The sequence below is a fragment of the Centropristis striata genome, chromosome 18 (assembly GCF_030273125.1).
Source record: "Centropristis striata isolate RG_2023a ecotype Rhode Island chromosome 18, C.striata_1.0, whole genome shotgun sequence".
NCBI classification, from domain to species: domain Eukaryota; kingdom Metazoa; phylum Chordata; class Actinopteri; order Perciformes; family Serranidae; genus Centropristis; species Centropristis striata.
The window spans coordinates 9895836-9919131 of NC_081534.1; the positions used below are offsets into that span (position 1 = coordinate 9895836).

General features: G+C 37.8%; 1 protein-coding gene across 1 annotated transcript; it reads right to left on the reverse strand.

Moving 5' to 3' along the window:
• Positions 1–2600: 2600 nt before the first annotated feature.
• On the reverse strand, positions 2601–10327 carry rpl7l1 (ribosomal protein L7-like 1). Its single transcript, XM_059355990.1, has 6 exons — positions 10270–10327; positions 9688–9796; positions 7725–7888; positions 5765–5902; positions 5553–5662; positions 2601–3827 (listed from the first exon to the last, which is right to left on the reverse strand). The coding sequence occupies exons 1-6, from the start codon at positions 10281–10283 to the stop codon at positions 3619–3621; spliced, it is 744 nt and encodes a 247-aa protein (XP_059211973.1). The 5' UTR covers positions 10284–10327; the 3' UTR covers positions 2601–3618.
• Positions 10328–23296: the final 12969 nt, after the last annotated feature.

The following is a 23296-nucleotide window of genomic DNA, read 5'->3' on the forward strand; positions in this document are numbered from 1 at the left end:
TAAGGAAGATGGAAGAAAGGAGGAAGAAGGGAAAGGAGAAGAGGAAGGGAAAGGAAAGGAAAGGAAGAAGAAAAGCGGGAAAAATCCTTCAGATTCTCTCTTTTCTGACCAGGGCCGGTTCTAGGCAGCATGTATGAGGGGGCAGTCAGAAATGTGAAGGGGGCATCATGTGTACACATCATGCTCCAGCACTTGTTTTTCTGTGCTTATAGTAACGATGCTTTCTTCATTAAAAGGGGTCTATGTATCCAACCCCAACCTGGAGAAGTGGGTTGCACTTCGTCAGGTCTCTACCTTCATACCTGTCCAACAGGTGTCCCACCTGAAGACTAGGCTCCTGCTGGTTTCGCTCTTAAGGTCACTGAGACACGCAAACCCCCTGACCACAATAAGGAGGCAATCCCTCAGGGGGGAAACTGAAAAATAAAAGTAAAATAAATTACCCACATTCATTTCCCATGTTATTTCATACTGGCTGTGTGTTTGAATATATTTTTTTTATTACAACAGATCATTATATCCATTTATCCTTTCATACTTTATGAAGAAAAATAGTTTTTGTATTACTACATCAAGTTTATGTACTCGATGGTTTTAATTGTCAGTACCGTAATCAATAATTACTTTGATCTGGATCTCCTTTTAACTTAATGCTAATCATAATCAAGGATGAGGACTTTTTCATCATACATGATGCATCATAGTTTTTTGTGCATTTGTAGGGCACCATGTTGTGCAGAATGTGCGCTTTTCATTTTTTTGCCCCTTCCCTTCAAACAGTCTGATTTAGGGAATTATAATTTAAGGTGCTTTACCATTTATGTATTCTGTAAATCAGGGATGGGCAACTGGAGGCCCTAGGGCCGCATACGGCCCGCTCCCTCACTTGAAGTGGCCCTCAGTACAACTACATGCATTTGAGCATGAAATCTTAAAAGTGCAGTGTAAAAATGCACAAAATTACTTCTTGCAATTAATATTGGTCTGCTGTTCTTACACTGAAAAAAAAAAGAAATCACAGTAAGTGTTTTTCTTTTTTTGCTTCAAACCTTTTGTATTCCTATTAATACTATTATACATGCATTTGAGCATGAAATATGTTAAGTTACTGCACTGTAAGCTTATTTAAAATTGCAGTTTCATCATATCTGGTTAAGTGCACGGTCCAACACTACAGGCCAAAAGTTTGGAAACAAGAAAAATGTGTACAATAAAAGATTAGTTTCATTGCTATACTTTGCAACAAAATAAAACATGATTATTACATAAAGAGGCACTTATTAGAAGACATTTTAACTACAATTATCAGGTCTTTGGGTTTTTATTGCTTAGACTTTGTGTTTCCTTCTTTCCTTAATGTATAAATCTGAACTTGTTTCTTTACTCAGATGTAGTTGAGTAGAATTTTAGAGTTACTTAAAATGGAAATATTCAAGTACACATACCTCAAAATTGTACTTTACCCTTGTGTACCCCTCCAATGTGTGTCGACAATATACCCATGGTCCCTGAGGACCATGGGTATATGAAAAAAAAAGTACCCCATGACATTAGACTGGTTTTAGGACACGTAGAAAATAATTAACAACTTTTTTATTCACCTTTTATGGCACGTCAAGACCAACACATTGATATATCATTTTCATATTTTTTTCATTATTGGTCAATTTTAGTCAAATATACAAAACTAGCCCTCATTTCAAGGGGAAAAAAGTAATAAAACCTGAATATTTATTTTGAAATAATTTCTTGATGGGAATGCACAGAGTAGGTTATGTCAACTTTTAGTGAAACTTGTGTTTTGAAAGCATTGTTAATTTTTGGATGTTTTCACCTTTTAAGGCCACAGCCAACACACTGACATATAATCTTCGTATTTTTTTCATTATTATTGGTCAATTTCTGTCAAATATACAAAATTAAGGCCTCATTTTCAAGATTGACTGTGTGCATGACTGTGTGCATGCATGTGTGCTTGTGTGTCCTTGTGAGAAGATATGTACCTGTGAGTGTGTTTGTCTGAGTGTGCGTGTGTCTGACTCTGTGTGCCTGTGTGTGTTTGTGAGTGTGTGCATGTGTCTTTATATTTATAATGGACAATATGTGCAAATACACATTTTGACCTCAAACTCTTGCTCACTGTCTTCCTCTTGAAAATGAGGCCTTAATTTTGTACATTTGACTACAATTGACCAATAAAAATGAAAAACTATGAAAATTATATATCAATGTGTTGGTCATAAGTTGCCGTAAAAGTAAAAAAAAAAAAAGTTAATCATTTTCTACATGTCCTAAAACCAGTCTAATGTCATGGGGTCCTTTTTGACCCCTGAGGACCATGGCTGTGATTTTTTTTTAAACTTTTTTTGCTGTCATCTAAAAGTGAATGTTTTCAAAAAATAAGTTTCACTAAAAGTTGACAAACTACTCTGTACATTCCCATCAAGATCCCCCCCCCCATTTGTGGTTTTTATTGTAGTAAAAAGTATAGTTTTTCAACTCAGATTTCATGATTTTTGGGCTCAATATGTTGATAAAGTAGGTTAAAGTGAGAAAATAATTGTCAGATCATATAGGTGGAGAAAAAATGGAAATATGGGTATAGTAAATATTTTTTATGTGGTACATCAAGGGCAAAATCACAAGTATTAAAAAATGGCCAAAATAGGCTCAGACCCCAGAGGGTTAAAAGGTGAAAAAAAAAATTGGTTATTATTTTCTACATGTCCTAAAACCAGTACGATGTCATGGGGTCCTTTTTGACCCCTGAGGACCATGGGTGTTATAAAAATGTATAAAACACGTAAAAATGTATGAAGAAAGTTGAAATTTATATTATCTATAAAGGATGCAGAGGGGCACATATGCTGTAAATTTCAAGCTTTCAAATTCTATGAAAGTTAACCTATATTAATGATATATTGAAAATGATTTGGGGTCAAAAAGGAGCCCAAGAGTACAGGAGGGTTAAGCACAGTACTTGAGTCAATGCATACATTGTAACCATTGAACTACTTTTGGTTTTTTAAATTTCACAGATCATGTTCCCTGTAGAAACCAGAGAGCAGAAGTACTTAATTATTTTGGCTTTTTAATTGTAAAAACAAGGTGTATTCACAAAGAATCAATGTTACACAGATTTCAAAGAACCTTTTCACACTGAAAACTACTAAATGTAGTAAATGGTGTCTGTTTGATGTCTCCTGCAGGACAGCCTGGCCTAATGATTCCATTAGCAAGTATTGGTCCATTCCTCCAACAACTTGAGGAATACTACGTGAAGACACCAAGCACCCTTCAACAGAACAACAGAACACATTTAACATTTCAAAAGTAATTCGAAAGACTTACACTTCTTACACACAGAGTCCAACTGCTTCCATAGGCGGGGCACTGTGTGATATTATTCCTCAAACTTTAGAGCCTTCTAATGTCTCAGCTTCTTACAAAAAGAACAGGTGATACAGGTGGTAGAGAGAAATGTAAAATTTAAATATGGGTGTAACTAACCCATGAGCTTCTTTGCCAAAAAAACAAGAAATTTCGTTGCCATTTGCTCACTGAGGAAAAAAGCATTATCCATATAGATGCTGCCGAGTGTCCATCTTTTATGTATTTTCAGTTCAGTTGTCTGATGATAGAGTTAATGTCTGTATTGCGGAATCCAGGGTTCCCCAGGTCCTTCAGGAGCCCAGCCTTATCCCTGGCAGCATGACGAGCCACTGACAGCTTGAAAGGCAACAGGAAGTTTTTGGCAGCCCTGAAGCCCTTACCAACGGAGTAGATCTCATGAATCAGGTCCTCCAAACAGATGATGCCATGTTGACCTGAGACAGAAAAAACAAAGAGGAGGTGAGTGAACACACCTTTTACAAAGTCTAACCCAAGCACTTTCCAGTAGAGATGTTCCGATACCATTTTTTCCCTCCCGATACCGATCCTTGTGCTGTGGGTATCGGCCGATACAGAGTACCGATCCGATACCAGTATGTTATAAAAAAATATCTTCCTACACCTGCATGACTGTGATATGATTATCATTGTGGTAAGGCCTGGCTCAGGTTAAACCCTTTGTAAAACATGAGTAAATACAGCAGATTCAAGCCATTTATTTTTAAATAAAACAGTATACAAAACGGTAGTGCAACAACAACTTAAATAAATCAATCTAGGAATTTATTTAAATTAAAGTGCAGCCACAATATTATCTTAACAGAGTGAACCAGTGAATAGATTACCAATTTAATAAATTACGTGGTATGGGATCGGTGCCTGGACTCCAGTACTCGCCGATACCGATGCCAGCACTTTTGGCAGCATCAGAGCAATTTCCGATACTGGTATCGGAACAACTCTACTTTCCAGCACCTTACAGCTGTGGTAAATTTCATATTTATATACAGCATACTGATTATTACATTTTACTGTCTTAAAGAACCCAAATTATTTTTTTGGACAGTATTTTGCAGAAGGCTGACAAACCAAAGAACAATAATGTTTCAGGTTTCAAAAGGTGTCACCCGTTTGTGGTTGACTTTCACTCTATACAACCTTAATTTCAAGATCTTTATTCAAAATCAAAGCACTTTTCACACCTTGAAATAATCCGTACATCATTTGTTCTGTCCATTTTCAATTGGCATTCAAAAACCAAATAATGAAACTTTGACCGGTTATTTTGATATATTTGATCAGCTGCTCCTTCCACAAAGTTCTCCACCATCCACTAGATCTCCCAGGTCTCGTCCAAAGCCGTCTGGCTCGCCTCCAACCAATTTTTGCATCCAAAATGTGATAGAGGTAATTATAGATCCTTCTCTGTTCACTAATACAATCTGTACATATCCTGTACATTTGGTGGAAAGACTTTTGTAAGTTTATTAGAGCTGCCAGAGCAGCTTGAAGGTCCGACGCATGGAAATAATCCCACATGTTTGTTTATTTCCCTGTACTGGAGCATGTATGTGACGTAAACGCGTACGTCACGTGAGCAGATCTGAGCAGAGTTTTGTGTCTTGGCAGTGTAGACGGACACGCTACGGCGGAGTGGATTACAGTTTTATACTCTGGAAGGTGGTTTCACATTTTTGTGTTTTTAAGCCCCAAAAACGTCGTCACTGTCTAAACGAAAGGCACTTCCCATAAAATATTTTGTCGTTTTTACCCACAAGCGTCCTCGTGTAAACGGGGCCTAAAAGGACTAAACATAAAGGATCTATTGGAAGAAATGTTGGCCAGGTTCAGTCTTCACACAAACACAGGAATATAGATATGGATCAATTTATATGAAGATAGATATCGGAACATGACATTTCTTATAGATTTTGATTCTAAGAATCAATTTTTCAAACTCAGCCCTAGTATGCTGTGGTATTCTATAACTGAGTAACTCTACTTTCAAGTAATGGAACACACGGCTGCTTTGAATGTCTCATTAAATTAAATAAAAAGTTGTTTTTTTTCATTACAGACTAATGAACTTGATGAAGCCTGACATGAGTGCTGGTGGTATGGCTGCTGTAGTGTTTAAATGAAGTGTGGAGTAGACTGACCCATGTGCTGCTCGATGAAAGCGTTGTCTGTGAGAGGAACTTTCTTCTTTCCAATCCTGGTCTGTCCTCGCTTCAGAATGAGTTCACGGACTGACTTCAAGTTGGGAAATCTGTTGGAACCATTACCATAGTTTTTTACAACATGCAAAAACAAGCAAACAGAAAACAAAATAATTGAGTCTATTGAACATTTGTCATCAGCCATTAATCACCCCCAGGCCACGTAAGGTTCCACCGTCTTCATCATGGCTATAGAGGTCTTGTTGATTTTGACGAAGGTCCCACTGAAGATCTGCCTCAGTCGCAGCATGCGGATCACCTTCATCACTTTGGCACTGACACCTTTAATTCTAACAGAAAAGGATTGTTGTTGTTGATCAAACTGGAATAGTGTTTCATTAGGTTCACTAGAGTTAGGTCAGTCCGCCATAACTTTACACCTCTACAGACATGCCCACTTTGGTAAAATGGTAAATGGGGTGCACTTATTAGGGATGTCCCGATCCGATCACGTGATCAGAAATCGGGGCCGATGACGTGGTTTCAGACTCGATCGGAATCGGACATTATGTCCCGATCAGGGATCGGATATATGTATACTCAGCATGATATCATTTTACTGCAGGCTGCATGTCAATAAGCGAAGCAGAAGTTCACACACTCCAACCTAGGTGGCGCTAATGCACCTTAAAGTTGGTGCCGCCTCCATTACAAGAAGAAGAAGAGGAAGAGAAGAAGAAAAAACAACAACACGGCAGCAGTTTAAACCGACGAGCAAGTATGTCTGCAGTCTGGAAGCATTTTAAAGTGAATGAAAATAACACTGGGATTGCAAACTGTGAGGTATGTAAACTGGGAAGGTGAAAAATTGTATTTGTAATTATTACTTGATTGTTCAAGATACCTCAAAGAAGTGCTCAAAGAATGTGTGTTAAATAATTAAATTAAAAAGGCACATCCTGGATCTGTTTCTTTGCTCTTCATTTTTTAATGTATTATAGAAGTATCGGATTGGGGCTCGGTATCGGCAGATACTCAAAATCAAATGACTCGGACTCAAAAAAACCTGATCGGGACATCCCTAGCACTTATATAGCGATTTTATCCAAAACGCTTTACACTACACCCTACGCTCATTCACCCATTCACACACACATTCATACTGGTGGCCAAGGCTACCAGGGCACACTGGTGCCACCTGCCACCATTGGGAATTCATTCACACACCGATGAACGCAGCATCAGGAGCAATTTGGGGTTCAGTATCTTAGGATACTTTGACATGTAGCTGCCATGGTCGGGACTGATACAGACAGGTCGGCGTTACGCAACTACATCAAGAAGTAGGAATGTTGCCAATATCATGATATGCATTTTTTTAACCATAACAAAAATATACCGATATTATTGTGAACGATACGGCACACCTCTATTTGGTATACTGGTCTGGTCCAGTGTTCGCTTAATATCGAATTTCTCTCTTTTTACACTGGCCCTGTAATAACACTGTGATACATAGACAAACTGTGTTTTCATCCTTAGTACACACGATCTGATGTTACCATCTCTTGTAAAGTGATATCAGAGAGAGGGAGCAGGTCATTGGCGTGGTAAAACACCTTTGACAAAAAAATGCAACCCTTACTAATGTCACTCAGTGTTCTATGCCTTTTATTGATTCCTTTAAACAAATGGATGCAAAAACTGACAACCAATTTCAGATTTTATTCAATTTCCATGTAGTAGGGCTGTGCAATATAATGTTATATATATATATATATATATTTTGCCCTACAAAGTCTAACTGCAGTAACTACGCAAAGAGTAAAACTGAGAAAAACTGCTTTAAAGTTTTTTTTAACATGTTTTAACTGGCCAGCCAAATGAGTTATTGGTGATCCGACACTTGTTTCTCCATGTATTGTCATTTTTATGCTCAAAAATCATGATGATTTATTAGACCTTTGACCCCAAAAACATAGTTACTGCACTCTGGTTTTGCTGTAAAAGGTCCCAATAGTGATGATAAACAGAGTGCAGTAACTATAATGTTGTCTTCTTTTAGTTTATATATTTTGTTTTCAGTGAATAAACATTTTCAAATTGATTTTGTTATCAGTGTATTATGTTGGGAAAAATTCTAAAAACCTTGGACTAAGTCAAAGTACTCACTCTCTGATGCGGACAACGAAGGCTAGCTTGTTCTTAGCAGGAGGCAGAGGGGGAGGTGGTCTGCGTGCAGATCTGGCGAGGCGAGATTCATCACGGTGCTTCTTGTGGCTGTCTTTCAAGAAGTCTTCCAACCGCTTGAACTTTAACGGTTTGCCTCTTGCTACCTGGAATAACACACATAAAGATAAAGCAGTCTGTAAAAGCGAGAAGTAAACACATTGTTTATGTTTATGTATCAGGAATGGACAGGAATCTGAATATAGGGATCTGATAAAAGCCTTCAGTGACTGGAGTCACAAGAACTATCTGCTACTGAACACCTCAAACACTAAGGAAATGATCATAGATTTCTGCAGGTTCAAGCCCCCCTTCAGCCAGTGAATACCTGTGGGGTGGACATGGAGGTGGTGCCAAGTTATAAGTATCTAGGTGTATACCTGGATAATAAGTTGGACTGGTCCCTATACACAGACGCTCTACAAAAAGGGGCAGAGCCGCCTCTTTTTCTTCTTGAAGCTCAGATCTCTGGACATCTGTAGTAAGATGCTGCAGATGTTTTATCAGTCTGTGGTGGTAGTGTGTTGTTTTATGCTGCAGTCTGCTTGGGAGGCAGCATCAGACCCAGAGATGAAGGCGGTTGGACAGACTGGTCTAAAGAGCTGGTTCTGTGGTTGGAGCCAGGTTGGACAGACTGGAGGAGGTGGTGGAGAGATGACCTGTCAACATGTTCCAGGCCATTCTGAAATACCCAGATCGTCTGCTACACAAAACCTTTATGGACCAAAAAAACAGCAGTGGGGGGCTCCTCTCTCTCTGTTGCAGGACGGAGGGATTCAAAAGATCCTTCTTTCCTACAGCCATCAGGCTGTTGTTAAAATAATTGATTATTTTCTATATTGGTAAATTATTTTATGCTTTATTTCTGCTTCTCTGTCTCTGTTCTCTGTGAGTGACGCAGGTCACTATCAAAGGTCAAACCTTGACTGTAATAAATATCTCTATGCATTTATATTAAGTCAGACAATATGATTTGATACATTGATTGTGTTTGTGTGTTAATATTGATGTAGAAAACTATGATTACTTTAATTACATATATTCCATTTGCTTAAACTGATTAAGATTCTATAAATCACATAGAATGACATCCAGATATATTGATGCACAGTTTTTGCTGTGTGTGTATGTGCATTTGTGAGTGTGTGTGTGTGTGTGTGTGTCCAGAGAGGGGAGACCACAGAAGGCCGAATGAAAATCCCGTGTGAGAATCTCTGTAAGTCATAACAAGGAAAAATGTTTGTGCTAACAAGTTTGTTAGTAGGTCAGGGCAAGGCCTGGTTTCGGCAGCAAGCAACCAGGTGGCATGACGTGCCGTTGTATGCATTAAAACTGGCGAATGAACGGATCAAGAAGGCGGAACTTCCTGGAAGAAATCGACCAGCATGTTTTGTAAACAAATGTTAGTATTTTAATGGGTTCCAGGGAGGGAGTCGTGGTTCAGACTTCACGAACTGAAACACGTCTGTTTGTATTCAGGGACATGAGTTAATTTTGAACCCGCAGATCTCTGTAAAGTGCACATTTTTTGACGTATTGTAATAAAACGTTTGTTAAACTGAGAAACTTGGACGTCTCCAGCTCTTCATTTCCCATCAACGAATGCGCAGAAAAATGGTGAGGTTTTTTCTGTTGGTGACAGATTTTTTCTGTCGATGACAGATTATCAATTTTCAAGGTTTCCTCATGCAATTTTTCTAACACTGTCCCATTCTTCAAGAGATTCTACCAGACTAACTGAATTTACCCTCGGGGATAAATAAAGTAATTTTGATTTGATTGATTTTGCATCTAGTCTACATGTGGATCCAGTCTAACCTCCTTCCTAAGTCCTTCCTTATGCTTGTTGCACCTGTATCCGCTGCATTAACACCTTACTAAATAAAACAAAAGACAGATCACTTACCTTTCTCTTCTCAAGCAGTGCTCGCTTGGCTTCAGTGGCTTTAATGGCCTGGTATGCTTTCCTCTTTTTCAGGAGATACTCAGGAACTAACTTGATCACTTTCTGTGGTCTAATAAGAGCAGGACACACAGATACAGTCAGTGAGGAGAAACCAGCAGTCAGTGGTTCAGCAGTTTCTTAAAGCAGTGGACACAATCACTGTGCCTCTGTCCAGATGAACAGGTAACTGTCACAACTGTGTCTTTTACACATGATTTACACATGATTGTTATAACAATTACATGCCAGTTATTACAGAGTCCGTCAGTATGTCATGACAACAGAGCATACACTTATCATTTCTATTACACTTCAATAACGATAGCTGCAAATCTTGACCAGATATTACACTGGTGAAGTTGTGGCTATCTGTACCCATGTGAAACTAAGCTCTTTAAACTACCTTCTCTAACCATCAGTCGGATAAATATGACTCCTGAGAGAACTGGTAAAACATAAACGCCTCACAACGAATCGAAATAATACAAATGGTCGTTCAGGAAGAACAGATGGACTTAGATATTAATAAAAACAGTTTCATACTCAGCTTCAGCCATGGTGAACTCGGAGGACTCAACTGTCGCACGGAGATGACATCACTGCCCCTCGTGTCTTGTTTTCGGCAGACTGGACAGTGAACGGGCTTACACTGTCACCCAACGGCCAGCAGCGGTATTACAGTTTTATTTATTATTTATTTATTCAATACTTCCCACTGTCGACTAAACCTATTCATTATTTTATTTATTTAGTTACAGCACAATTAAGTTGTATGTGCTTACAACATGAAAAAAGATAATACAGACACTTTTACATACTTATAGTTAATTTGTAACCCTATACAATCCAGCTGTAAATATGCACTTCACCAGTTTTACACAAATGCACCAAAGCATGACTTCTACATCACATCCAGACTAGAAAACAAAGCAGCGTGGAGCCCTACTGTAAATTTACCTCTAAAGTTCTGGCTGTAAACTCCATGAGGCCAGTTTCAGTTTGATGATGATATACCAAGTAAAACTGGAGACAAGGTCAAATATATTTAGTATAAAATTATAGAACTGGATGTAACCCTCTTATATGTTATATTTGCAACCTTTGTTCACATTTGCAACATTTAAAATTCTTTATTGAGCATGATAGTGTTTTGAAAGTTAAAAAAAAGATTCAAAATCACATTTTACAAAATGACAAAAAAAACACAAAATGAGAAGACAGAACGACCAAAAAAACCCCAACAGAAGACACAAAATGAATAAAAAAAAGACACAAAATGACCAAACCCTGCCCCCACAAAATAACTAAAAAAGACACAACAAAAGACACAAAATGACCAAAAATGACACAAAATTACTAAAAATGACACAAAATGACCAAAAAAGTCACAAAATGAGAAGACAGAATGACAAAAAAACACAGAAGACACAAAATGACTAAAAAAAGACACAAAATGACTTAAAAAAAGACACATAATGAGCAAAAAGACACAAAATGAGAAGACAGAATGACCACAAAAAAAAACACACACAGAAGAAGACACAAAATGACTGAAAAAGACACAAAATGACCAAAAAAAGACACAAAATAACTTAAAAACTTAAAACTTAAATAAATAAAATAGAGTCACACTAGAATAAAAACCAGAGTTGGATGAAAGGGTCACACACAATCACAAGATCACATTTATGTTGTTTCTATATATACTGTATATGTGTTTTTCTCAGTGTTTTTCTTTTTTTCTTTCTATAAATCTTTTTTTTAAAGGACCTAGGGTATCTGTGCAGGCCTTCAATTAGCTGAGCGGTTCAATCCTCTTGATGCTACAGAATCTGAAAAGCCATGTTACACTAACATATTCTGGTATCATATGATAATGATGTTGCAAAAATATCCGTCCATCTGTCTGTCTAAGTGTAGTGAACTGATGCTCCCCATGCCTACTGAGCATCACTAGATGGCACCAAGACACCACAGACCATAAAGGAAAACCAGCAGCTCCTACAATTGAGAAACACATACTTACCTCAAGTTAAATATTGTAATGTGAAGTTCACTGTATTTAAGTTTCATGTTAACTTACAAGTTCCTTTGCAAATTTTAGTATTCGTTATAAAATGTATCAATCAATGAAATCTCATATAGTATTGTGGATTAGGAAGCCCAGTGATGTAATAGGGCACAGAATAAACCCTAAACAACACAGAGTGGCGTAAAACAGAGTCAAACATGAGAGTTTAAGTACAGTTTAGCACGGGTATATAAAAGAAGACTATAGTAAGTTTAATGCTGCTGTGTATTTTAATTAAATGTAAATGTGTGATAACATATAACCTACTGTATATAGCAAGGTATGCATACAGTGAACCAGGATTTGGATAGTTGTGTGGCAAATGTGCCACAATGCTAGAAAGGATTCCCAAACAGTTGGGTTAGGGTTATAAGTTAGGGTTTGAGGTTTAGGGTTATGAAATAGGGTTAGGCTCTGTCTGTTTGTCGAAATTACAGAAATCCTACTGACCTGATTTTAATTTTCTTATAGCATGAGCCAAGGGAGAACCCATTACATTTGGAGTGGATCTAAATGGTAAATGGACTGTACTTATATCGCGCTTTTATCCAAATCACTTTACACTACAGACTGCACTGCAAAAAGGTGTGTCTAAAAACAAGATAAAACACTAAATCTGAGGAATATGATCTTGCTGCATGGACAGATAATTTCACTTGACAAGATTTCTTAAATGAAGATTATTAAATCTAGAAATAAGCATGTTGAATGCTTAAAATAAGAAATTAACTCTTAGAACAAGATAAATGATCTAACACTTCTAAATCTAAAGTTTTTTTTAATCTTGGTAAGAAACGAATAGTTGTCAGTGCACTCTGCTCGGGCCAGTTCATCGCTGCTTGCAGCTTTAATTTATCTTGTTTTAATAGTTAATTTCTTATTTTAAGCGTTCAACATGCCTATTTCTAGATTTAATAATCTTAATTTAAGAAATCTTGTCAATTGAAATTATCTGTCCATGCAACAAGAACATTTCCCTCAGATTTAGTGTTTTTATCTTGTTTAGACTTGTTTAGACTCTCATTCACCCATTCACACACACATTCATACTGGTGTTATCGGCTACCACAACCCACAAATACCTTAGAATTAGTGTATTCTAACTAATAAGAAGTTCATTTTTCTTGATTCTAATGAAATACATGTGACCTATTTTCTCAATATGTTGAAAAATATTCTTGAATTAATAATCAGTAAATGCTAGAGCCATCATCTTGACATAATGGTATACAGGCATTATATTTCTAAAAAACAGCAAAGTCAGACTAAAAACTAGTGAACTTTTCTTGATACAGCTACAAATATTTCCATCTGGCTGCTTGTTTCAATGTGAAGAGGTAAAATTATGTCAAAGTTATGATTTCTTAGTTATGCTTGAAATAAGAAATTATTACTTTAAAATAGCAGTTTTATACTTGTAAGACAGCTTTGCAACTTTTGATATTCTAGTTTCAAGCATGTATTTACTCAGTAAAGGTCATAAAATCTCAGTAACAAGCTGTAATATCTTATTTAGATAATTAAGGACCAAAACACTTAAAACAAGCGAAACAGTCTAAAATAAAAGATGCTGACTAAGAAGAAATATCTTGATATCCCCTTGATCTAAGATATTTAATCTTACTTAGATTTCAGTTTTTGCAGTGCAGTATCACTCATCTTTTCACTGAGGGTTTCTGCTGTCATGAAATCCTAAGCCTCTTGTATTTTTAAAAAAAGTTTATTTTAAGAAAAGTCAGCAGCCTTTGAATCAGCATGTCAGACAGACATACAGACAGACAGACCCCAGAGGCCGTGCTGTGCCAAATAAAGACAAGGAAATCAGACACTACAAGGCCACTTAAAAACAGTTTTTAACCATCAGCCCTATTTCCCTCCCAATTCTTCAGGTACTGTTATGTCTTCACAGCCCTCAGTGTGTGACACACTAAAAAAGACACAACAAAAGACACAAAATGACCCAAAAATACACAAAATTACTAAAAAAGACAAAATTACTAAAAAAAGACACAAAATGAGAAGACAGAATGACAAAAAACACAGAAGACACAAAATGACCAAAAACCCCCACAAAATAACTAAAAAGACACAACAAAAGAGACAAAATGACTTAAAAAGACACAAAATGACTGAAAAAAACACAAAATGACCAAAAAAGACACAAAATGAGAAGACAGAAAATTACTTGAAAGGACATAAAATGACTAAAAAAAGACACAACAAAAGACACAACATGATAAAAAAAAAAACACACACACACAAAATAACTAAAAAGACACAACAAAAGACACAAAATGACTTAAAAAAACACAAAATGACTTCTATATCGTGTCATGTTGATATCAGTTTTTTCAGCGCAACAAAATGTTATTATAGTTAACGAAAACTAATGAAATAATGAAAACTAGAATTGGAAAACATTTTCGTTAACTGAAATAAAAATATATAGATATATATATAAGATATATAAGAGTTTTTTAAAAAACGATAACTAACTGAAACTGTATTGTGAGGTTACAAAACTAACTAAAACTAAAAATGTCCTTTGTTTTCGTCTTTCTCAACTTTTTTCATACGTAAACCTTTTTGGTTGATATGAATTTCATCTATTTGGTTTTATGACTTAATAAACTTATTGGGGCTGAAATGGATCAGACAAAGGAAATAAAGGCAACATTTATTGTGACTTTTTTACCAAATACCAAATACCCCATGACAGAAAATTACAGAAAAACTAAAACTAACACTAAAACTAATAAAAACTAAACTAAAACTAAGCATTTTCCAAAAAATAAAAACTAATTAAAACTAGCAAACTCACTCTAAAAACGAATTAAATCTAACTGAATATGAAAACAAAAACTGACAATGAAATTTAAACTAAAACGAATGAAAAATCCAAAACTATTATCACCTTGGCGCAACCTCACCTATATGTCCTGATAATTAATTTTTTACTTTGACTTACTTGATCAAAATGAACCCAAAAGAAACTAAGGCAACATAAAATCTGATCTTTAAAATTATGTTTCAAAACACAGAATTTTAAATATTGCAAATATGAATACAGGTTGCATATATAACATATAACAGGTAAAATGATGATAATATCTAGTTCAATATTTTATACTAAATATATTTGACAGTATCTCTGGTTTTAATGGGCTGAATATCATAAAAAAAAAATTTGACATGGAGTTTCAAGCCAGAACTTTAGAGGGAAGCTGATGGCAAGGCTCAATGTTGCTTCATTTTTAGGTCTTCACGTCATGAAGAAGTAATGTGCCGGTGCTTTCATGGACTCTAGATCAGGGATCTTAAATACTGGAGGGGGCCACAGTTTCACTACCACAGGGCCACATATAGGATTGTGCACTTAACCAGATATGATGAAACTGCAATTTTAAATATGTTTACAGTGCAGTAACTTAACATATCCCATGCTCAAATACATGTATAACAGAATAGATAGCAATACAAAAGGTTTGAAGCAAATAAAAAACTGTAATTTCTTTTTTTTCAGTGCAAGAACAGCAGACTAACATTAATTACAAGAAGTAATTTTGTGCATTTTTACACTGAACTTTTAAGATCTCATGCTCAAATGCATGTAGTTGTACTGAGGGCCACTTCAAGGGCCATATGGTGCTGAGGTCCTTGATGCAGGCTCCTTATGAACCGTGGGAGCAGTGTTGCCTTAAGTTCTTGACCGACAAGTGTTAGAAAAATTACATGAGGAAACCCTGAAAATTGAATAATCTGACTTCAACACCAAAAAATCCTCACCAATTTCCTCTGCGCAGTCGTTGATGGGGAATGATGAGCAGGAGACGTTCAAGTTCTCAGTTTAACAAAAGTTAATTACAATACGTCAAGAAATGTAAAGTTACAGAGCTCTGGGTTCACTTTTGAAATGTCCCTGATACACACAGATGGGTTACAGGTTATGAAGTCTGAACCTCATCTCTCCCCCTGGAACCCCTGGTCAAAAACTAACAATCATTATTTAATCATGAAGGTAGATTTCTTCCAGGAAGTGCCGCCTTCTTCATCCGCTGATTCGCCAGTCTTAATCAATACAGTGACACGTCATGCCACCTGGGCAACAATCTTGCTGCCTGGAACAGGGCCATGTCCTGACCTGCTAACAAACTTGTCATGACGAACATTCTGCCTTGTATTTCTACAGAGATATAACAGGAGCCAAAAGATTTTTCAATGTCTACTTGTTATTTTAAAGTCTGAAAATATAAAACAGACAATACTATTCTTTTTGATTATAGAATCTTAATCAGTTTAAGCAAATGGAATATATGTAATTAAAGTAAAGTTTCCAAATCAACATTAACACACAAACATAATCATTGTATCAAAATCATAAATGATAAATATATAAATGCATAGAGATAGATATGATCAAGGTTCAGTGAATTACACATGCATAGTGACCATTGATGACCGTGGAGACAGACAACAAATACAAAAAAAAGAGAGACACAGTAATAATTTCATTTTAAACAACGTAGAATAATCAAATTATTCCAACACAGGACTGCTTTCCTCTTAGCTGTGTGCTCAGCCAAGAGGGTAAGTGAACTACATGCTTTGTCTGTTAGTGACACTTGTTTGTGGTGGAAACCCGATGACTCGGGGGTGTCCCTGTGGCCGAACCCATTTCTGCCGAAGGTGGTAAACCCTGAAACGGTCAACCAGGCGATTGACATCAGTGCCTTTCGGCCCAGTCAGGCTGTGTTACGAGAGGATGCTGGGTTGCTTACTTTGTGCCCGGTGAGGGCGTTGAAGGCTTATGTTGCACGCACTCAGTCTTTGAGGCGCTCGCATTCTCAGTTATCTGTCTGTTTTGGGGGACAGAAGGCTGGTCATCCTGTGTCGAAGCAAAGGTTGTCCCATTGGATTGTCAATACCTTTGTTGAGGCCTACTTGGCTCAGGGTATCCCACTCCCAGGGCACGTGGTAGCTCATTCCACCAGGGGAATTGCCACTTCCTGGGCTGCCTTGAAGGGCGTTCCTCTGTCGGAGATTTGTGCAACAGCGACCTGGGGTACTTCCTGCACGTTCTCCAGGTTCTACAGAGTCAACGTGGCGTCCCCTGCACCGTTGGGTTCTGCCGTGCTGCTTTCAGTTGCTGGGCAAGGTTGTGAGGAAGGGGAGTCCTCTTCATGACACTGCTGGCACTAGTCATCCAAGGTAATGACTGTGGTGACGGTCTGAGTGAGGTCGAAATAGATCGTAAGTTATGCCTATAACTATGGATCTATGAGACCGAACGATGACGTCACCATTTCTTTGTCGCTCAGAACCGGCTGAGGCGTTCCAGCAGGAGGACGTGGCGTGCTCAAGTGGTGCTTATATGGGCGGCGAGCTACGCCTCATAAGGTCAGTCACATGACATTGTTGATATAAAGGTCTCGAGGATAGGGAGATGAGGGCATCATTCAAGGTAATGACCGTGGTGGCGGTCATCGTTCGGTCTCATAGATCCATAGTTATAGACATAACTTACGTTCTCCTGGGTGAAAGTCTGCCGTCTGTTTAAAATTGCCATTTAAATCCACTTCACCATTGATCATCACTACTATGTCAGCAAGATAGTGTCTGATGACAGTCTGAAATGTAAATGTGAGTTGTGTTTTGCTGCCTATACAAAAGGCTTATATTGACGTTTTTGAGAGGAGACCAGTCTGTTCTTTTACCCTAACCATAGTCAAGTGGTTTTCTTTTTTTTTTTTCAAAATATTTTTATTGTCAATTTTCAAAGTAACAAATAACATACCTACACAAATAATAATAATGATAATAATAAAAAGTAAATAAAAACTTGACACAAACTATAACAAAGTACACACAATATGTCAGAGTTGAATGTCCACTTAAGTGTATCAAATGTCACAATAGGAACTCTTCAAGAACACATGATAATAAAAATAGTTTTAAAAAAAGATAAATAAAGAAACGAGACAAAAAAATAAATAAATAAAAACTTGACATGTACCATAACATACCAAAACAAATTACACACAAAGAGGCACAATATAATGTTAAAGCTGAATGTCCACTTGAGCACGTCAAATATGTCAGAATAGGTACTCTTTAGGAGGGCTAACTACAGTTCCAAGCGCTCCAGGATAGCTCTCCATACACCATAGAATGTCTGTAAGTTGCCAGATATCTCATATCTCAGTTTTTTCAAGTGGTTTTCTTATGCAACGTTAATCTTTCTGTGAACACACAGGCGGCAATCTCCGTGTCAGAGCATGGAGGCAAACCAGGAAGTGCCTCAAGCTGCATTCTACCAAAAATTCCAGCAGGGGTGCTGTTCCAGTTTGGCTGCAAAAAAAATCTGCCCATTCATTTCAGTGCAAAATTTGAAAACTTCTCACTTGATTTATTACCTCAGAAATTTTTTTCAGGACAGCACTACAGTCTCAATCGCTAGTAAAAAATCTTCTTCAAGACAATTTGATGTTAATAGTTCTAATAATGGCTCCATTTAGAAGAAAATAGAAGATAAAGAATTGTATGATTTGGGGCGTGGCTACCTTTGACTGACAGGTCACTAACAAAGCGAGCCGTCATCAGGAGATAAGCAGAACAATGCGTATCCACGGCAACATGTCAATTAAGTTATATATAACGTTATATAGATAGAAAAGAGGCCGTTTACCGATTCGGTCTCATAACTTTGACCCTTTCACTGTATTTTCACTTAATGAATGTAGAAAAGTCTTGTTCGGCGTTTGGTTGGACTAACAGACACTACAAGGAGTCGCTGCTCAGTTTTCTGAGGTCAGTAACATACTTTTTGTTTTTGTTGCTAGCCAAAACTAACATCCCAGTTAATGCTCCAGTTAATGCTAACATGATTTAGCAGTGACTTCTCTCAGTCAGGTTGAGGTGTAGAGAAGCTGTAGTCAGTGATCAGATCCCTCTCTTCCTCCACAGTCCAGATATGGTCTGCTCCCCGTATCAGAAACAAGATGGCACCGCAAGATGGCGACGAGTATAACGCTGAACTCGATGCTTCCAACGGGCCACAAACCAATGGGTGACGTCACGGTGACCAAGTCCATTATTTATATACAGTCTATGTGAACATAAGAGTTTATTTTGAAAAGCCACTGTGCATATGATTCTTATGTATGTGAGTGTCACGTTGAGGGTGCGTTGGTATCAGACGCCAAGGCCGTTACAAAACCTTAGAAGCATGAGATGAGTTGGGATGAGAACATGTTGTCCATAAGATGTAATTGGCCTAGTGAATAGCCCCTTTCAAGTCCAAATAGGGAACTGGGCGTATTTACTGTAAGAGCTTCTTTGCTGTCAGTTGTGCTACTTTACTCTTGTTACAGAAAAGGGTTTAAATTTTCTTTCTCATTTCTTTTCTGTCTCCTTTTCTCTCTCTTCCCCTGCCACTACCCCTAGCCCACCATCTTTTCTGGACTAATTTGTTCAGGCTGGTATCTTTCCTGCAGGCGAGGCTGCCAGCTTTGACTTTGACTCACCTTTCTAATTTGACTCGGTTCCTTTGTAAAGTGGTACCAGGGGTGTTTATTCAGCTTCTGAGACTGCAACAGCAAGCTAAAGGGCAACAGGACACCACTCACTCAGGACATATTCTGCTAATGAAGACAGATTAGTCAAGCAACAATGTCCACACACTCACACACACCTCCCTTGTAGTCACTGTTTGAAACAAACACGTGGATTATACTGAGATGTATACTCATATAAAGATTACACAGTTCATTTCCACACGAAAGGCCAAGTGGGATACTTTTTGGAAGCAACTTTAATGACCTATGACTTACGTACACTGTCCTGTCTTCTATGGGGAACAGAATTTGTTCCGGGAAGCACAAATTCTGTTCCCTTTTGCCCGCTAATCTTGGGTGGGAAACCAGCCAACTCTTCCGTTTTGTGCTGTAAAAAATTGGCTTAACCAGATTTAGCTTAACCTCGCTCATTCATCTGACCTCTGATCAAGCATTTCAGTCTAAAGGGAACATTGACCCATCAAATGAAAAAAATAGTGCTTTAATGTAAAAATCTGTACTCAAGCAAAAAGAAACAGCTACTTCTAATGAGGTAATAGATTATTTTAAAATGATATTGGACTGCAACAACACGGAACAGGGAAATAATATTTAGAATAGAATCAATCAATCAATCAATCAATCAATCAGTCAATCAATCAATCAATCAATCAGACTTTATTTGTATAGCACTTTTCATACAAGAGAGATGCAACACAAAGCGCTTTACATAAAAAAGGAGAAAATAATAATAATAAAAAGATAACAAAACATAGAAACAAGCAAACATCCTCCGCCCATCCCCAACCCTCCACCCCATCCACCTTCATCCCACCCATCCTATTAACAACAAAGCACAAAATAAAAAGATATATAATAATAGTAATAATAAAAAAATAGGAAAAACTAAAAGTCAATAATGACAATGGAAAGTAATATAAAATAAAGTTATTAGTTCTTACTTTTGGTATTATTAAAAGGCCACTGCCAGAAGAACATAGATAGAAGCAGATAGATGAGAAGAGATACATACATATGTACATACCTGCTCTATTTACCCTGGTCTCATCTTTAAAGCTACACTTATTATCTTAATTTACAATGGATTAAAAACAAACTATGCATAGAATTAACGTCTTATAATTAGAGTCTCCCAACTCTGCAGTTTCCCTCAGCTCTATGGACCATTTTAGCCTCTTTCAGCTATTTTTTTAAAATTCTATAGCCAAGAATCTCCAGACAAATCAATACCAAGCAGTTGCTTTCAGCAAAAAAAGCTCTGATAAACACACTGTACACTACCTGCTCAGCACAAACGGCAGACAGAAAAGGTTACTGACTAGCTTGTGAGCATATAGTGGAGCAGCTAAGGGGCAAGATATTTTCTACAAGAATTGGGACCAAAACAGATTGAATAGCAAAGATACTGCTGAGCATTCATCAGCTGGCCAAATAAATGCTAATGTATCTCTGTGTCTGCTGTTTCTGTACACAGGCCATTTCTGCTTGTCAGCCATAACAACTGACAACTGACAATGTCAGTGTTGTGTTTTCATTGTATCATGCTGCTCCAAAGAGGTAAAACATATAATTATACAGCTTTAAAGAACAGGTGATTTTATATCATTCTTTAGCTTCCCAGTAGTGTTCCCCTATTTATTGTATGTAAGCAGGTAACTTAATTGGTACAGTAGCTTTGCAACACTGTAAAAAAACCCCTGTTGTTTTTACAGTAAAAAAACGGCAGCTGTGGTTGCCAGAACTTTACCGTAATAAATATGGTGCAACTTTTTCTAATATTACGGTAAAATGATATTACACTGTTGATTTCACGTTTAAGATTGCCATTTTATTCCATATTTTACCCTAAAAAATAAAAAATGTTTCCATCAAAAGAGACACTGTTCTGCCATATAATTAACAAGAAAATACTTTATAAATGCCGCATAAAAAAAAAATGACAGTATATTTTTGTTAGAGATATGGTGTTTAGTACATTTAACAGTGAGAAAAAATATTTTTACAAAAGATAAATGCAAAAATTACAGTGATGGCTTGTATATATATTACAGTTTATTTTTGTAATACACATGGTGCCAGTGTATTTTACAGTGGAGTAATGTATTTAAAAAAAAAAAAAAAAAAAAAATACTGTTTTGGCTGACATATACATTTACGGTGTTTCATTGTTACTGAAACATAATTAACCCATTTATTATTTACGGTCTTTTAGTGTCATGGTTTAGCAGGAGCCGCATCAAAATGTTTTTTAGCCACCCAAATCAGGACCACCTAAAGAAAAACAAAATCAGTTCAAGTGTAGAATATTTTCACCCCTTTACTTTGCAGTCAGACAGTCTGTTGGGGAACTGAAGCACTAGGCTTTCTACTAAGCCACCAGACTCCATCCATCCATCCATTCTCATCCGCTTATCTGGGGCCGGGTTGCGGGGGCAGCAGGATAAGCAGGTCATTCCAGATGTCCCTCTTCCCAGCCACGTCCAGCTCCTCCTGGGGGACCCCGAGACGTTCCCAGGCCAGGAGAGAGCTGTAATCCCTCCACCGTGTTCTGGGTCTTCCCCGGAGCCTCCTACCAGTTGGACAGTTGGACGTGCCTGGAACACCTGTAACGGGAGGCGCCCGGGAGGATCATTACTAGATGCCCAAACCAACTCAGCTGGCTCCTTTCGACGCGTAGGATCAGCGGCTCTACTCTGAGCTCCCTCCGGATGTCTGAGCTCCTCACCCTATCTCTAAGGCTGAGCCCGGCCACCCTACGGAGGAAACTCATTTCAGCCGCTTGTATCCGCGATCTCGTTCTTTCGGTCACTACCCAAAGCTCATGACCATAGGTCAGGGTTGGAACGTAGATGGACCGGTAAATTGAGAGCTTTGCCTTCAGACTCAGCTCCTTCTTCACCTCGACGGTCCAGTACAACTCCCGCATCACTGCTGACGCTGCACCAAACCGCCTGTCCAGCTCACTGCTGAACAACCACCAGACTCTATTGATAAAAACAGAAATTGTACCTGACGAGTGGCTGGACTAACGACAACAATAACAGGAAAGCAAGAGACCTGACAAACAAACATTAGGTATAATAGCACCAGAAATTAGGAAAACTGGGACTCGCTGTTCGAACCAAGGACCTGTTTTTGTGTATCTTGAGTATTGTATCTGTTTTGTGATACTTGTCAATAAATCCCGCACAGGGCTGTCTTTCTAGAAACTTTTGCTGTCTCTTAAGATTTTCCACCACACAGAATGAAACGAACTGAATCTCTTTCTAAAAGTTTAGTTCTTTTCTCAACTCCCGTCCCGTCTTGTTGCTCTCTCCACCAATGTGCTAAGTAGCGTCTGCACGGAGTTGCTCAAGTTCGCCCCTCACTCAAGACTTCTTTTTTATTTTTGTTTTTCTTATTTTGTGTTTTACCTGTGGTTGGCAACTAGCAATAGGTACACTACCGCCACCTTCTGCCTTCTCGCCCTCTCAAAGGAACTGTCATTTTATGTGTTTCAGTTCATGTACTGAAGTACTGGTACAGTGAACCAGATTCCTGATTCGCTCTCTGTCTCTCTTAGTGAGACGTTCAATGAATGTACTGCCTCCGTAATTCAGTTCGCCGAAGTACTGGTACAGTGAACTGGAAGCCTGTGAGAGTTGCCTGTTTTGATAACGGACTTCCTGTATATTGTAAAAACGAATTCAAGTGAGATTAAACTGCAAAGATAACGTCAAGGAGTTCAATGTTTTATGTTTCAGCCCCCTAAGAGGCATGAGGTTAGTTTTTATGTGACGGGGTCAGTTTTTAGTGTGTTTTTTGTGTTGCTTTGCTGTTGTGTCTCCCTGGGCCCTCCCATGACACAGACTGTCACTCTGAAACCTAGAGGTTGGAGGGACTGGACAGAAGCAAAGCTCATCAAGCAAAGGAGAGACACCTGGGG